General features: G+C 42.8%; 1 protein-coding gene across 1 annotated transcript in view; it reads left to right on the top strand.

Annotated features, from left to right (window-relative positions):
* Nucleotides 1-18,007, top strand: part of CAMK2D (calcium/calmodulin dependent protein kinase II delta) — a 563,004-nt gene that overhangs the window by 459,663 nt on the left and 85,334 nt on the right. Inside the window, 1 exon segment of the mRNA XM_033956020.1 lies at nt 14,290-14,343. Coding sequence (XP_033811911.1) covers nt 14,290-14,343 — 54 coding nt within the window.

Genomic DNA, 18,007 nt, shown 5'->3' with positions numbered 1-18,007 from the left:
CCAAATCCTCGTTTCACTTGCATTATAAAGTACTGAGGATGCCATCTCTCCCCAATCCCAGGTCCTAAAGTCTAAGACAGTAGCGCAAACTAGTGTTGCCAGATTCAGGAAAAAAAATTTCGATTCGATTCAGCCTATTGAATTGGTTTATCGATTCTATTTTAATGCCCAATTGGGTGTTTTTTTCAAACATCCTGGTGGGTTTATTTTATAGCTTTTTCACCCCCCTTTGGCTTCTCCTAACCACACTGGCGCTGTGGTGTAAATAAAATAAAGAAACAAAAAGGACTTTTCCTCTCTCTGTTAAATCCTAGCTCACGTTTGCGGTCTAACACCAGCTCTGGCAGGATACACATTTCAAATCTGACATATTGTAATCACAAAACAGAAAATAAAATTAGTTTTTCTACCTTTATGTTGTCTGGTTATTTTTCAAATCTGGTTGGTCCAAGGCTCTGGTTGTCTTCTGATAACTTGCTTGCCAGGGTCTCCTTCTTTCTTCTTTCTCCGTGCTAACCATCCATCTGCCATCTCTGTCCTTCCCTTCCGTTTCCCTTCCCTCCCCCGGATGTCTGGCATCTTTCCTTTCTTTGTCTCCCTCCACAGATCTACCTTTTCTTAACTACCCTTTCATCCAGCAGCTCTCCCTCCTTCCCCACCACCCCAGGGTCCACCATCTCTCCCTTTCTTTTCCCAACTACCCTCCTAACCAGTATCTCTATCCCCCCTCCACACCATCCCTTGTGCCCAGCTTCTCTCCCTTTCTGTTCCTTCCCTCCCTAAAACCCATGTCCATCATCTCTCTCTCTCTCTCCTCTATTTTCAGACCCATTATTTCTTGCCACCCAAAGTCCGGCATATGCACGTCTCTTTGAACCCCTCCCCCTTCCCTCCGTGTACTTCTACACCAGGGCCCCCCTCCCCTGAAGGTCTGTCCCCCCTTAAAGGTCTGCATCCCACCCCTGAAGGCCTGTCCCCCCCTTGAAAGCCAGCCTGCCTGCTCCCCTTAAAGGCCTGCCCCCCCTGAAGGCCTGCACCCCCCAAAGGCCTGCACCCCCCCAAAGGCCTGCACCCCCCCTGAAGGCCTGCACCCCCCCCCGAAGGCCTGCACCCCCTCTTGAAGGCCTGCCTGCCTGTTCCCCTTGAAGGCCTGCCCCCCCTGAAGGCCTGTCCCCCCCTCCACAAGGTCTGCCTGCCCGCCCCACCCTGAAGGCCTGCTGCCCCCCCCACTACCTCATAGAAACATAGAAGATGACGGCAGAAAAGGGCTACAGCCCATCAAGTCTGCCCACTCTGCTTACCCACCCCCTGTCTATGCCCTAATGATGCAATTTCCTTATCTTGACCCTCATAGGGATCCCACATGGGTATCCCATTTATTCTTAAAGTCTGGCACGCTGTCTGCCTCGATCACCTGCACTGGAAGCTTGTTCCAATGATCAACCACTCTCTCTGTAAAGAAATACTTTCTGGTGTCGCCATGAAATTTTCCGCCCCTGAGTTTGAGCGGGTGCCCTCTTGTGGCCGAGGGTCCCTTGAGAAAGAAAATATCATCTTCCACTTCGACACGTCCCGTGAGGTACTTAAATGTTTCGATCATGTCTCCCCTCTTCCTACATTCCTCAAGAGTGTAGAGCTGCAATTTGTTCAGTCTCTCTTCGTACGAGAGATCCTTGAGCCCCGAAATCATCCTGGTGGCCGTCCGTTGAACTGATTCAATTCTGCGCACATCTTTACTGTAATGTGGCCTCCAGAATTGCACACAGTACTCCAGATGAGGTCTCACCATGGCCCTGTACAAAGGCATTATGACTTCAGGCTTTCGGCTGACGAAACTTCTATTGATACAACCCAATATCTGCCTTGCCTTAGATGAAGCCTTCTCCACTTGATTGGCAGTTTTCATGTCTGCACTGATGATTACTCCTAAATCTCGTTCTGCTGAAGTCCTAGTTAAAGTTTCTCCGTTCAAGAAGTACGTCCTGCATGGATTTCCGCTTCCGAGGTGCATGACCTTACATTTCTTAGCATTGAAGCCTAGCTGCCAGGTTGAGGACCAACTTTCCAATGTAAGCAGGTCCTGCGCCATATAATTCTGTAAACTGCATTCACTTACTATATTACATAGTTTGGCGTCATCGGCGAATAGTGTTATTTTACCTTGAAGCCCTTGAGTCAGATCCCCTGAATATGTTGAAAAGGAGTGGACCCAGGACCGAGCCCTGCGGCACTCCACTGGTCACCTCCGATGTTTTAGAGAGGGTACCATTAACCCCACCCTCTGAAGTCTGCCACACAGCCAATCATTGACCCATGCAGTTAGTGTCTCTCCTAACCCCTTCGATTCTATCTTGCTTAGCAGCCTGCGGTGTGGGACACTGTCAAAAGCTCGAAGGACCACTCGGCCCCACCACCACCACGAAGCACTGCTCATTCCCCCGGCCTCCCCGCTTCATTTCCCTGGGGAAACAGCCTGCAACAAGATCGCGCGATGCCAGCGATCTTTGCTTGCTTCGGCTGTTTCCTCCGCCGCGGTCCCGCCCCTCCTCTGACGTCAGAGGAGGGACGGGACCGTGGCGGAGGAAACAGCCGAAGCAGGCGATCTTGCTACAGGCTGTTTCCAGACGCGACACCCGGCACAGTGGGGGGGAACCGGACAGGACCGGGAGCACCCCCTCAGGGCTTGGCACCCGGGGCGGACCGCCCCCCCCCCCTTGGTACGCCACTGCAGATAATACTTATTTGTATTAAATATTTAATAGCTGGTTTTAAGAATTTGAGTTATCCAATAGGCTGCTATTTAACTAACTGAAAAAAACTCCAAGCTTAGGCTTTAGGTTATGCATATTTATTAGAGATATTCAGCAAATCTGAATGGTTTGCGTCCCTCAAGGATTGAACTTGTCCCTCAAGGATTGAACTGCTTTAGAACACGATATTACTAATAAAGGGCTAGATTTACTAAAAGGCAATGTTGTACTTCCATAAACTAACACACATTAATGGACATTACATGTCTCATTTTATGCAGTGGGATATATATTTACTAATAGCACTTGTTAACTGCATTAGTGCACACTAACATAGTGTCATTCTCATTAAGCAGTGATTGTGAAAAACACAGCTTTGACAAAGGTTTGATAATTTTACTGCTTGGCTGCACACAAAATTTGAATTGAAATATGGAAGAAGCCGAAGTTATTGCAGGTGCTTTGGTGAAGCCAGAGGGCCTGACTGGCTGCTGGGACCTTAGAGCCAGGCTTCTTGTTCCGGCTGCAGTGGGTGTGCTTTTCCAACAACTTCAGCTCCTGCAATATACAGCTACCATTTCATTACTCAAAATGCAAACTCAGGCTTGCAACAGAAATCCTTATGTGTTTGAAAGTAACTCACTAGTGGCAGTGGCAACAGTATCAAACACAGTGGACAATCTGCAGAAAAATGGTTTTCTTCTTTAAAAGTCCCTTCAGTCCAGCAGCAACTGAGTTGTGAGTTTTAAGTGCCAGGTGACTGTACTGAATGTACAGTAGATGCTCCATTTTAAGTTTTACCACAGAAATTGCTAAAGTACAGAAATATGAATCCTATGATCAGACTGTACAAGTTAACTATTTTTGTTGTTCAAGCTTTATATTTAGTTCCTGTGCAATTTTTTATCTTTCTTTTTTTTAAGTTCTAATTTTTTATTATGAGTTTAGAAAAATACAAAAGAGGAAAATATGTACGGTCAATATAACAATGTGGACAAAGTATAAACTGTTATACTTTATTCTATAAGTCAGGTCAGTGGATAGGAAAAGGAAAAGGGGTTGGGATTTGATATACCATCTTTCTATGGTTGCAATCAAAGTGATTTACATATTATATATAGGTGCTTATTTTGTGTCTGAAGCAACATAGGAGCAGAAGACTGATACAAGAGTATTAAAGTACTTATGAGAACTTTAGTCTTCTGCCATAAGAACATAAAAATTGGACCAAAAATCCATCAAACCCACTATCCTGTCTTCCAGTAGTGGCCAATTAAAGTCACAATAACCTGTCAGAATTCCCCCAAACAGCAGGATTCCATTCTACTACTCCCCCCCCCCCCCCCACCTCCGTACTTATGGACTTTTCCACCAAGAACTTGTTCAAATCAGATACAAACATAGAAATATGATGGCAGATAAAGGCCAAATGGCCCATCCAATCTGCCCATCCTCAGCATCCACTATCTCGTCTTCTCCCTAAGAGATCCCACGTACCTGTCCCACACTTTCTTGAATTCAGACAGTCTTTGTCTCTACCAGGAGAGTATTTCACACATTTACCACCGTTTGTGTAAAAAAGTATTTTCTTAGATTATTCATGAGCCTATCACCTTTTACTTCATCATATGCCCTCTCATTCTGGAGCTTCCTTTCAAATGAAAGAGACTAGCCTTATGTGTATTTATGCCATGTATGTATTTAAATATTTCTATCATATCTCTATCATATCATATCATATGTATACTTTTCTCCAAAGTATAATTATTGAGATCTTTAGGTCTGTCCCCATACACCTTATGACGAAGGCCACTGACCATTGTCGTAGCCTTCCTCTGGACTGACACCATCCTGTTTATATCTTTTTGAAGGTGTGGCCTACAGAATTGTATTCTAAATGAGGTCTCACCACAGTCTTATATACAAGGGCATCAATACCTCATTTTTCCTACTGGCCATACCTCTTAGCTATGCTACCTGCTTTCCCACATCCCCCAGCAATGTATGTGTTGAATGAAAATAAATATTTATCTGCTTTGTTTTAAATATATTATTTAGTAACTTCATCGCATGTCCCCTAGTCATATACTTTTTGAAAGAGAAAACCAATGCCTATTTACCCATTCCACTCACTTACTCCCCAGGCTGAAGAGACCTATCCTGTTTATCCTTTCACTAGGGGGAAATCATTCTATCTTTATATCTGTTTGAGAAGCGATGACCAGAGTTGCAGAGTTGGTTAACATTTGCTTATTTCTGATCTAAAGAAGAAGGGTTACTTTCGAAAGCTAATCAAAAAATGTATTAATTTAGTCCAATAAAAAAGGTATTTTTCCTTTGTTTTATTTCTATACATTACCTTTAAAAATGGACTAACAGGGCTACACACCATTTTACTCAATGTTGACATTTCGATGTCCAGACTTCCAATCTCATGAGACTGTCCTGCAGTTTTTCACAATCTACTTGTGCTTTAGCAACTTTGAATAATTTTGTCCTGTTTACAGATTTGATCATTTCATTATTTTCCATTTCTTATTCATTTATAAATATGCTTTAAAGCACTATTCCCAATACAGATCTCTGAGGAACTCCACTAGTCACCTTTCTTCCCTGAGAAAATTGACCATTTAGCCCTTCTCTATTTTAAGCAGTTTCTAATCCACAGGAAGACTTGGCCTCTTATCCCATGACTTTTTAGTTTCCACAGGGGTCTCTTATGAGGGATTTTGGCCTGCTACATCAGCTGGCTCATCTCTATCAGAGTGATTATTCACACCTTCAAAAAATGTAGCAGACTGACGAGGCAAGATTTCTCTTGGCTAAATTTAAAGTGGCTTTGTCCCAGTTTGTTCTTTATAATAATTACGACCAGTTTGCTCATCACTGATGTCAGGCTCATTAGTCTATAGCAGGGCTGCCCAAGTCCGGTCCTCGAGATCTACTGGCAGGCCAGGTTTTCAGGATATCCACAATGAACATGCATGAGAGAGATTTGCATACCAAGACGCGGGAAGTCATCATGCCACTGTATCGAGCGATGGTGCGCCCACATCTGGAATACTGCGTTCAATATTGGTCGCCGCACCTCAAGAAGGACATGGCAGTTCTTGAGAGAGTCCAAAGGAGGGCAACAAAACTGGTAAGAGGGCTGGAAAACTGCCCATATGCTGAGAGGCTGGATAAACTGGGGCTCTTCTCTCTGGAAAAGAGGAGGCTCAGGGGGGATATGATAGAGACCTTCAAAATACTTAGGGGCATAGAGAGGGTGGACAGGGACAGGTTCTTCAGACTAAAAGGGACGACAGGTACGAGGGGGCACTCAGAGAAACTGAAGGGAGATAGGTTCAAATCAAATGCAAGGAAGTTTTTCTTCACCCAAAGGGTCGTGGACAAATGGAATGCGCTCCCGGAGGAAGTGATCCGGCAGAGTACAGTACAGGGATTCAAACAGGGATTGGACAGATTCCTGAGGGAAAAGGGGATCGTGGGGTACTGAGGGAGGTGCTGGGGTGTTGCATAAGTATAGACAGCTCACCAGGTCGTGCAGGTGCAAGGCCGGAGGGATAGGACATTGATGGGAAGATAGGACTTCGATGAGAAACCTAGGGGGCAAGGGGGCCCCTTCTGGTGATTAAGGCAGGTCATGACCTGTTGGGCCGCCGCGGGGGAGGACTGCTGGGCTGGATGGACCTCTGGTCTGACCCGGCAGAGGCACTGCTTATGTTCTTATGTTCTTAAGAAGGCAGTGCAGGCAAATCTCTCTCATGCATATTCATTGTGGATATCCTGAAAACCTGGCCTGCCAGTAGATCTCGAGGACTGGACTTGGGCAGCCCTGGTCTATAGTTTCTTGGAACACTCCTGGATCCCTTTATCAAAAATTGTCATTCCGTTTCTTGTAGCACTACTCTGTTGTTGGATGCAGCTTCATAAACATGCGGGCATATCCCCCTCCCTTTCTTTCCCCCTTTCCTCCTATCTCAACACACTTGAACTTTTATGTTGAAGTAAGCCATTTGTATGTTCATCTCAAATATAAATATTATTGCTGGCCACTATTATGAGTCAATTAGATTATTGCAATGTTTTGCTGGGTGTACAAGATTCACAGATATGTAGGCTTCAGATTGTGCAGAATGCAGAGGCAAAATTGGTCTTTGGGATCAATTCTACCAATCATGCTACCCCATTTCTTTTAAGATAACAGTGGCTTCCGGTGAAGGCTAGAATTCATTTTAAAACTTTTGGCACTGGATTATCTTTGTCCAGTGATTGCACTTTATTCCTCTGTTAGATTTTTGCGTTTTTCATAGAAAATTCAATTAACAGTCCCCTCTAACCTTCTCTATCAGAAATCCATAACAAGAAAAAGATCGACTGAAGGCAGCAGACCTGACCTTTGGATCAAATTACTGTATAGTTTAAGAGCAGTTGATTGTCATTTTATATTTAGTTGTCTTTTGAAAACTTATCTGTTCAATCATTACTTATTAAACTGTTAACTATTTAATTCCATTGTTTATACTCTATATGATTAATGAAGCCCCATTTTCTTATTCTTTTTAGGTTCAGGTTATTTTTATTTGATTAACCACTTAGGGAAAGCCATCAAAGCGGAGTACAATAAATAAAAAGACTATAGTCTGAAAGGAGCTCCAACAATACTGTATAAAAGAGAGGAAGAGATAAAAGATCTTCTGAATTCCATGTCCCCAGGCCCCAATACATGATTCCCTCCATGATGCTTAGATCAACAGAATAATAGTAAAGGGCCAGATTAAAAGTCCACATTGAAAGCTCACAAAAAAAGGTGCTTCTTCAATAGCTTTATAAAGGCTTGCACAGAGGTTTCCATCCATAAGAAAAACAGCAGCTGGTTCCAGATCATAGGACCTACCACACTAAAACAGAATTTTGTAGAGAAACCAGGGAAGCTTGGCAAGGAAACAGTACCACCAAATAGTACTGCTGAGTGGACCAAAGAGCCTGAGCAGGAGTATAAGGTATCAAAAACCAAGATAAAAAGAGAACAAATCTTCTCCTGCCTTCAGCCACAATCTAGTTAAGATTCCATTGGTGCCATTTTGATACCTGGGGCCAGACAAGGTAGAGTAGAGGGGGACCACTCCTACCCAATCCCACTAGTGACTAGTGGTTATCTCTGACTAAATCTGGGGGGAGGATCAGGATGGAGTGACGGTGGATTTGTGCTTAGAAAAGAGGCTTGATCATGGGGTTGCATTCAAGACAAAAGGCTTGGAGGGGGACGGCTTTGAGAGGAAAGGGGATCTGATCAGGGGAAGGATCAGAATGGAGTACTGTTGGGAATTGGATGCAGGGTGGACAGGCTGTGTTGGGCCATGTTACATGCCTGGGCAGATGGCATGGATAGGCCTACACTGTCTGCAAAGGCATCAGTGGTGTTGTAAGGGGGACAGGAGTACGGATCACCCAGTGCGCTTTCTTTGCCGGGGGGGGGGCGCCGAAGCTATCACCTATCCACCCTCTCCTCCCCCCCCCCCCCACTTACCTCTTTAAAAGCTTGCCAGCACAAGCACCATTTTCCACTTGCTGCTTATACTGGATTCCATTCCCTTCTGATGTCACATCCTGATTGCATGACCAGGACGTGATGTCAGAAGGTAGTCGAGGCAAGTGTGAACAGCATGTGGAAGATGCTGCTGGTGCCGGTGAACATTTCAAGAGGTGTGCGGTGGGGTAAGTGAGTCAGTCAGATAACAGATGAAAATTTTTTTCCAGTTTCTATCTCCTGAAACTTTATTACAGGCACTGACCACATTAATGGGAATGGAGACTTGCATATCGCCTTTTTGTGGCTTTGGCATGTCAAAGCTGACGGCACTGGAGGATTAAGTGACTTACCCAGGGTCACAAGGAGCAACATTGGAGTTTGCTCTCACAATCTCTGGGTGCAGAGATAGCAGCTCTACCAGTGAGCTACACCTTCTGGCTAGAGAGACTACAAAACTCAGAAACAAAGGAAAGTAATCTGCCAGTTCATTAACATTGGGTCTGTAAGGTTTCACAGGTAGTCAAAACTGATTCTGTATTGGTACGTGAAGTGAGAATTTGAAATAAACATTTTGAAGAATTATCTGCTTTACCAATTAAGGGGCTGATTCTATAAACAGCACCTAAATAGGCTGAATTTCTGCCACCATGCAATACAGATAAGTAACAATCTTCTTATCTATGTAGAGTTTGTAGGTGTAATGGGAAGCAGATGGCAGAGACAGTGAACATGCTATGAAGGTCTCATTTGAAACTGGCTCCGTGAAAAATCACTAGAGTTCAGGTTGTGAGTCTGAGCGTTCACTTAATAGCACTTTTTGAAGCCAGTTTGATAGTGTAATTTTATTATATATACTAGTCTTTGAGCCCGTTAAATTAACGGGTGCTAGAATATATGTTTGTCTTTCTTTATTTCTATCTCTCTCTGCCGTTGTCTTTCTTTCTTTCTGTCTCTTCCTGCCCCTGTCTCTTTCTTCTTTTCTTTCTGTCTCCCTCCCTCCCACTATCTGTCTTTCTTTCTATCTGTCTCTCTCCCTGCCCCTATGCAGCAGCATTTATCTCCCCCCCTCCACTTCCCTGTGCAGTAGCTACATCAGCATTCCCTCCCCCTCCATTTCCCTGTGCTGCAGCATTTCCCTCCCACCCCACTTCCCTGTGTAGCATTTTCCTCCCCCCGCCCCCACTTCCCTGTGGTCTCTCTGTCTGTGTTTGTTTTGGTGTTTGTCTCTTTGCCTGCTGTATGTGTGTTTGTTTTTTTTCTGTGTGTGTTTGTTGGCAGGTTAACTTGCTTCCCAGTAGCGGTAGCTGGATGGGGCTGGAGACCGGTTGATGAGGGGTCGGTATTATCCAATCAGTGGTGATACTGCGAGGGCCCAGTTCTAGATCGCCTTTCACTACCATCCCAGCGAAACACAACTGGTGGGTCAACTGTTGTGCAGAGAATAACCGGTCCCAGGGAACCGGTGGAGGAAGCAGCCGAGAGCTACCCGCAGCCGCCATCCAGGATCTTCCCTCACATACACTATCACCGGCCGGCAGGGAGCTGAGGATGAGTGTCCAGACCTCCGAGCGGCCCCCGGAACCGCCTGGCAGCTCTAACCTAGCCGATGTCGCTCTGGCCCGGCAGCCTCCCGGGGGTGAAGCTGCTGGGCGCCCTGAGGCAGCTCCTGAACGTGGCGCTGCTCTCCTGGCATGGTCGGTCGACGCTGAGCCGCTGGGGGCAGAGAACCGAGCCATCGGCCAGCTCCCCGGTGATGTGCGAACTGACGGAGGGGGTGGCGGTGGGTGGGCCATGTGAGCTGACGGAGGGGGTGGTGGCGGGTGGGCCGTGCGAGCTGACGGAGGGGGTGGCGGCGGGTGGGCCGTGCGAGCTGACGGAGGGGGTGGCGGCGGGTGGGCAGTGGCGCTGCTGCTGGTGTCGGAGCTTCGTGCTGGACTGCGTCTTTCAGGACTTTAAAAACTTACCAGCCAGCTGCTCCCCTCTTGTTCGCCGGCAAGACCGCGAGAGAGGAGCCTGCATGGACCAAACAGGCCGAGCCCCGACCAGTTTAACTTTCTGGCGGCTCCTCTCACAATTGCCGCCTTCTCCAACGCAGGAGCCCGAGCCCCGACCAGTTTAACGCTCCGGCGGCTCCTCTCACGATCACCGCCTTCTCCGACCTTTACCGGGCCCTTTGAAAGCAACTACATGCAGCGGCGCGAGATGGAGAGCAGGGAAGCTGTTGTGATGTAATAAGCAGGCATGCGCACTCTTGCCGGCACATCCCAACAGATCAGGGAACACGCGGCGCGAGTGCGCATGCGCGCTTAGCGTTTTATTATTATAGATTATATTTATTATTATCTATTTAAGGTGATCAGTGATAGAGCTGTTAGTTAAAAATATCACCATTGGGTAATTTGAATCTCCCTAGTATATAGTGTAGTTTACAAAATATATTACAGCCAGACCACCTCCCTTATTGAGTCTAAGACAATAAAGTATTGTATAGCCCTGAGGGCTAAAACTTCAACTCTGTTAGTACTACTCAATCTGTAACATTTTTTAATCATTGTAAACCGCATAGAACTTTACGGTCCTGCGGTATATGAACTGTTATTATTATTATTATTTCTATAACATGAGGGGAATTAACATCAGATAGACTTAGGGCTCCTTTTACAAAGGCGCGTTACCGGTTTAACGTGCGTAATACTGCACGCTAAACCACCAGACATGCTAGCCGCTACCGCCTCCTCTTGAGCACGTGGTAGTTTTGGGCCAGTGCGGGGGTTAGCGCGTGATGAAAAGTCGCGCGCGTTAACCCTGCTAGTGCCCTTAGTTTTTACTACATAAATCTGGCTAATTGGGTATCAGCTATCAGATGTTTTATAATTAATGTTTTATTACAAATAGACCTAGCATTAATATAAAGATACTCTATAGAAGTGCAAGTGTCTCCTGCCTAGCAAGCAATGAAAAGATATTTTCATATGTCTATTTCCTATTATAATATCTGGAATATATTTAGGTAGGCTACAAGTATCTATTAAATTATCTAAATTTCTGGACCTTACTTTAGAATATTTAAAATGACAAAAATTAAAAGACACTACTGGGATTGCACAAAAAAAAAAAAAAAAACAATGATGCAGAATGTATTGTTTCTCCAGGAAATTAAATCCAATCAGAACAAAAAACAGGTAAGCTAGCCTAAGACATTTTAAACCTGAGTTCAAAGATTAACAGCAGTTATTAATCAGAAGTGCCCACAATACCTTCGAGCTGACTAAAAATATAAACTTAAAAAGAAAGTTACATTACAAATTATGACTAATCTCAAATTGATCAGCTTCAAATAGTTGCTGCTCAGTCACTGCGCAAAGAGGTGGGCTAAGGAGTTTCCATCAAGAAATGATGAGCAAGGCTGGAAGTGCTTGAAGATCTTTTTTCCCCTTAATAAAGCACAGGTTCTGATGTCACCACACAGAATGGAGCAAGCACCCACACCCGGAGGGAGATAGAACAGCTGAGACAATCGGAGACAAAATAACAAACAGTGCTCTAAGTTTCCAGGCGGAAAAGCTGAGCAGGACTGGCAGAGTTTAAAGCACAGCTTCTGACGTCAGCCCACAGCACTCTATTTAGCAAGTAAACAAGCTTCAGGTATGCAGTGAATTATGACTAAAATCTTCAGCTCTTGGTAAAAAGTAGGAGAAAGCTTGCTAGAGGCATGATGCATTAGAGAAACAAGTCAGATGTTAAAGCAGTGCCTCTCAGACCTGCCCTGACAGCTTTCACAATCTCCTCAAGGAATATGCAGGAGGTACTTTGCCATACACTGAAAAACCATTATATTTCTCATGCATGTTTGTTGTGGGTATCTGAATACCTGTTGGCTGGGGGTTCATGAGGGAAGACTCAAGAAATCCTGAATTAAAGATGAAAATACATCTTAAGAGGTAAAAAAAATAATACATCACAGAGAAGAACAAGATGTGGGAATACATTTTCCGGACAGATTATTGCACACTAATAAAAAGATATCACTTGAAGCATGTTTGTGATTTTTGTGTTTACTGGCATGATTCTGAAATCAGGCATTTTTTATCCTAATCTAATCTAAACCTTAAGTTTATATACCGCATCATCTCCATGAGAATGGAGCTCGACACGGTTTACAAGAATTTCTTGCAGTTTCTAAGGCAAAAGGAAAAAAAAAAGGTCTGTAAATAATTTGTTCAGTCAAATGTTTTGCAAAATGTGCTGTGAACATTTTGCCCAAAAATGTTTGAAAAAAGAATCTGACAAATGTTCGCTCTACTTCCTGTGTAGATGCTTGCTTGCACATTTTTTTGTTGTTATAGTTAATGTCTTAGGGCAGTAGTCTTCACTCATTTTTAAGTCAGGTACACTTTGGACCCAAATGAGCTGAAGAAGAGCTGCCAAATATCTTCCCATGCAAGGCTGAGACACTGCTGACCAGTGTGGATCAATGATATCTGCCCCACCAGCCTACCTTCAAAATTTTTATTGAGGGTATCCTCAAGGAGGAAGGCATTTTAATAATCATTCTCTTCATCTATTGAGAAATGCCTTTTTTCTCTTATGAGCTCAGGTAGAGAGGCAAAGAGTAGCAGAAAAAAGCCAAAATGATGATGACGGCAGCCACAGGGGCCACAGTTGCCTTCCGGACCTTGCATAGAAGAACCCTGTCTTGGGGGGGGTCAATATTCAAATTATTTAACCACCCAGAAATGGACCCTAGCCAGTTAAATCGTTTGTTTGGGGCTAACCAGTCATATTCAGCAGCACTTATCTGCCCAATGAGAAACCGGATAGGTTGGAGGGGGTATTCTAGGGGCAAAGTCAGCACTTGGCTGGTTAAGTGCCGATATTAGCACTTAACCGGCCAAGGTAACTGCATAAATAGGACCGCATAAAAGTCAGTCTTATCTAGGGTTACCATATGGCTCCAGAGAAAGGAGGACGGATTGAGACATCCAGGTTTTACTTCGATTGGAAAGCAAAGGAAGTAAAATCCGGAGATCTCAATCCGTCCTCCTTTTTCTGGAGCCATATGGTAACCCTAGTCTTATCTTTATGCAGTTCACCATAGCCAGTTAAGTGTTAAATATCAAACTTAACCAGCTATGGTTTGGCTGTCTCTATGTACCCAGAAGTTCAATGCTGGAGCCATGAATTTCCACAGATAACACTGGTGGTGGTCAGCAAAACACTGATCACCACCAACTGAATATCAGGCCCACAGTGTTCAAGTCCAGCAGATAACCAGTCTAAGTGTAAAATAGTTCGAGTTCATTTGTCTTTGGATGTGAGAAGTAGTCTTTATTTATGTCTCCTTTTTTTTTTTTTTTCCTTAAGCATTTAATTTACTTCAGCTGACATTTACACCTTTTATGAAACGGAGCATCCATTGCTGGGAAACGCAGCCTGCAGGAAAATTTCAATTGATCCAAATCTGTTCAGTGTACAAAGCAAAACCAAGGGCTCCTTTTACTAAGCTACGCTAGTGGTTTTAGCATGCGCTAGATGCTAATGCCACCATTGAGCTGGCGGTAGTTTTTGGCGCGTAGCGCGGGGTTAGTGCGTGCTAAAACTGCTAGGGCAGCTTAGTAAAAGGAGCCCCAAATGTGTGTTACCTACTATATAATGGGTTCAGTCTTACATGGCATTTACAGAACGGAGGAATGCAAGTACCGTAGAGGTTTTTCGGGAGACCAGCCTAAAGGCCTAGTTTGGTTGCCTGATATTAACTAATCGGTTCTAGTTCCTTCCTTCTGCGCTCCTTAAATTGGCACAGGTGATGCAGCTTTGCTCCAAGTTATTTGATGGAGAATCTTATGGAGTAGTTCACTTGTAACTAAAGTTATGTGAAAACCAGCCAGTCTTCTGTTGCCCTTCCTGTTCTTTCTAGCTTTACCACACTTGCATATATAAACCTGTTTCTGTGACTCGTAGTGCTTTAAGGCTTGTCTCTTTCTATTTTCTGCATACCTACAGATAAACAACAAAGCCAACGTAGTAACCAGCCCCAAAGATCCTACCCCAGCACTGGTATATCTCTATTCTTCTATTTCTTCTATATTGCTTAAGTAAATTTTTCTTTTTCTTTTTTTTTTTACCTCTGTTTGTTTTCCCTTTTATTTTTTGCTTTCCAAACTTTGGAACGGTTGTTATGTTCCTGCTGCCATTTTGTGGGGGGTCTTTTCTGAAGTATTTATGCTCTGATGGGTTCTGGAGCAATGCAGCCGGCTGTGGTAGTGATAGTGGTAGTCACTGTAGCTGTGGCAGTGCTGTAGTTGAATTTTGGTGCATTTCACTTCAAAAAGTAAGCAGGATGGTCTTTTTGTTGCACATAGCTCTTCATCTAATGGATTAGGGCCGCTTTTTGTACATTTATAAACATTGAAAGGTCGATATATAGCTGCTGGATATCCAGCTATCTTTAAGCAGATATTCAAAAAGATAACTGGTCACAGTTTATGTTAACTAAGTACTGTGACTACAGTATATCCAGGTACCTTTTGAACAGGCATTTTTCTAACCAGGTTCAATTGGTTAAACTCAACTGCATTGTGGTGAATATCTAGTTAACTTTCATCTGTGCCCCTGCAATGCCTCTGACTCCTGTTTTACTTAACTATTGGTAGACCCAAATTTTTATTGTTCAAGATTTATCAGGTTAACTCCCAAAGCTAAACAAATAAATCTCCTGAATGTATAAATTTGAATTATGTTTTTCTAATCCAAGTAAGAGATATCTAGAAGAGCTTAGAGAGTTATTGCTAAGCAATGATGGAAAGAGCCTTATTCATTTTACTTTTGTCCCTCATGGACAGACAGGGGAAATTTTCAGGATGTTATTTAGGGCTCCTTTTACTAAGGTGTGCTGGTGTTTTTAGCGCACGCAGCAGATTAGCGCGCGCTAACCCCGTGCTACGTGGCTAAAACTAAATGCTGATGTTAGCATTGCAGCATGCGCTATTCCACATGTTAAAGCCCTAACGCAGTTTAGTAAAAGGAGCCCTTAGTGGAATCGAGAGATCAAATTACCTAGATTTCTAAGCATGTTTGTGTATGCTCAAATGTTTCTTTCTAATCTAGGCATTATTCAGAAAAAAACAGATCAGTGATATCCAATCAATGGCTTTGATGTTGTATGTGCCTTTTTGACACAACCTAATTAACTTTTTTAAAAAAATTAAATTTTCATATAAACCAACATTTGAATTCTGATTATACCCCAGTAATAGGGTTCAAAGCAAATCACAAACTATTAAGATCTCAATTATTAAAACAAAAATTAGTTATAAATTTAAATCAGAATTTGATCTAATAACCATCAAGTTAGCTAAAAGACCCACACACTACCTGTCTCTTAAGTAAAATCCAACCCACGTTAGTTAAACAGCTCTAATGTGCATTAAGATAGCCTAATGAATACTCAAAACTTCTAGGTTACGAAAACTGAGAAAACAGCCATGTTTTCAACTTTTTATCAAACTGTAATTAATTAAACTGCCTTTTCTGTGCAGGAATCAGATTGTTCCAGAGTTGTGGAATTTTTCCTGTCAAGAGTTCAATCCATAGTAAAAACAATCCTTAACTCACCAGTTAAATCTTGAAATGGATAGTTTGTCTTCAGCATAGTAAACAGACGGGAAATATGTTGTTAAATATAACAACCCAACTAGGTGGGAGTGGACCCTCTTTATATTTGGAAAGTGACATTCAAAACTTTGAAATTATTTATCAAATATAATGGAAGCCAGTGAAGGGAAGCAAGAGGCAGAGTGGCTCTGCCCCACTTTTAATAATGAGTGATTACACTGGACAACAAAGTTTTTAGTTCTTCAACACTTTCAGGTGTATTTTACAGATTTTTGGCTGCTGATCATGAAAATCACTTTTAAAATTATGTATCATATACTGTTTTAACAAAAAAGTACATTTTTACAATTTCATGTTATACTTTCAGGCTAATGTAATTTATTCTTAGCCTAATCACTTTATACCTTGCTGGATATAGTGGGCATGTCCAGGTGAACAGTCAGGGCAGGTTACATGATGTCCATGGAAATGATGCAATCTGGGCATGCTTGTACATGAGCTTGATGGATGCTGCCTGAAAAGGCTATATAAAAGCAGTTCGCATATAGTGATAATCTTCATTATGTATCTGTCCGTTTGAGTGTATTTTGATTTTTTAAGACATAGTATTGTCTATGTAAGTAACTTAATTAGTAAGCCAGTTAAGTATTGCTATAGGATGATTTGTGACAGCAGAAATGTCTCGCCAATGTCACAACAGCTGTAATACATTATGCTACATTTGTGGCGATACACACTTAAGCCTCAAAGACTCACCATAAATCAACTTGTTAAGAAAGCATATGAGCTGTGATTGGTGAAAGCAAGATTGGTGATCAAGACAAACCATGGGCTCCTCTCATTTGTTGTGCAAGATGTGCCATTGATCTTAAAGCTTGGCTCTGAGGCACTCGGAAGTCAGTGCCATTTGCTATCCCAATGATATGACGAGAACAGAAGGATCACTTGATAGATTTTTACTTCTGTCTGACAAATGTATCTGGTTTCTATGGTAAAAATAAGAAATCATTTGAATACCTCAGTCTTCTTTCAGCTATGAGACCAGTGCCTCACGATGACAGTCTTCCGGCACCGAAGCCACCAGAGAAGTAGAGCTTAAACAAAACTGTGAAGAAACTGCAATACACCAGCCAAGCACTGAAAGTGACATTGACCCTGATTTTGAGCAATGTATCTCTGGTGAGCCTCATCTTATCTACACACTCAATCCAAAAATTGGGAGTTTAATCTTCAAAAGCTTCAATCCTCAATACTATCCTTTGACTTTCTAAAACTAGAGGATCAATATATCAAATCAAAATATATTATAGCTAAATAATGGTGCTCAATGAAAAAGCCAACGGACTTTAAATGTGAAAGCAGCAGACGCCGCCAAACCAGACTTTATGACATCATAGCCCCCTCCTCCCTACCTGATTTTTATCCTTACTCCAGTAATGATTTCGATAAATAAAGTGTCTCAAATGACTATAACAATGGTAATAGAACAGATGAAAAAAGTAAGATGTACTTATCTTGCTGGCTTGTTTTCACTTGGACTGCTGCTTATAATACTCCACACCCTCAACATGCAAATTATGTTCCCAGTGATATGTGTTATCCCCCCAAAAAATCTTTAAAACTTAAACCACAAAAAACTATTGTCCATTCACTCAGTAAAATCCAAACAACAAAACGTTGATCCATCACTGTATAAAAGTTATAATCCTTCAGACTACCTCAACACAGTACGTGTTTCTCTTGATTTTGCTTCTTCAGGAGGAAGAAAAAATCAACGCTGTTGAAAAACGGAGTATAATTTATCTTCAACATTTCATTATAAATGTCACAACTAATTTAAATGACTTATATAATCAAGTAACTCACATTCTTTAACATTTTGAACAGCTTCTCAATGAACTAGAGCCTCATCTTCTAACACAGTCAGAATTAAACGACCTGGTTAGGGTCTTAGGTTTGTCAAAAGCAAAAGCAGAATTATTGGGTTCAAGACTGCAGGGATGGTGTTTGCTCTTGCCAGATAGGAACATGTCTTTCTTTCAAAGCCGCCAAGATGATTTAACAAATTTCTTTGCACAGGTTGAAAACCTCTATATCTGCATTGACA

The sequence above is a fragment of the Geotrypetes seraphini genome, chromosome 1 (assembly GCF_902459505.1).
Source record: "Geotrypetes seraphini chromosome 1, aGeoSer1.1, whole genome shotgun sequence".
Taxonomy (NCBI): Eukaryota; Metazoa; Chordata; class Amphibia; order Gymnophiona; family Dermophiidae; genus Geotrypetes; species Geotrypetes seraphini.
The sequence above is the reverse complement of the archived record's forward strand: the minus strand, read 5'-3'. Positions and strand labels throughout refer to the sequence as shown.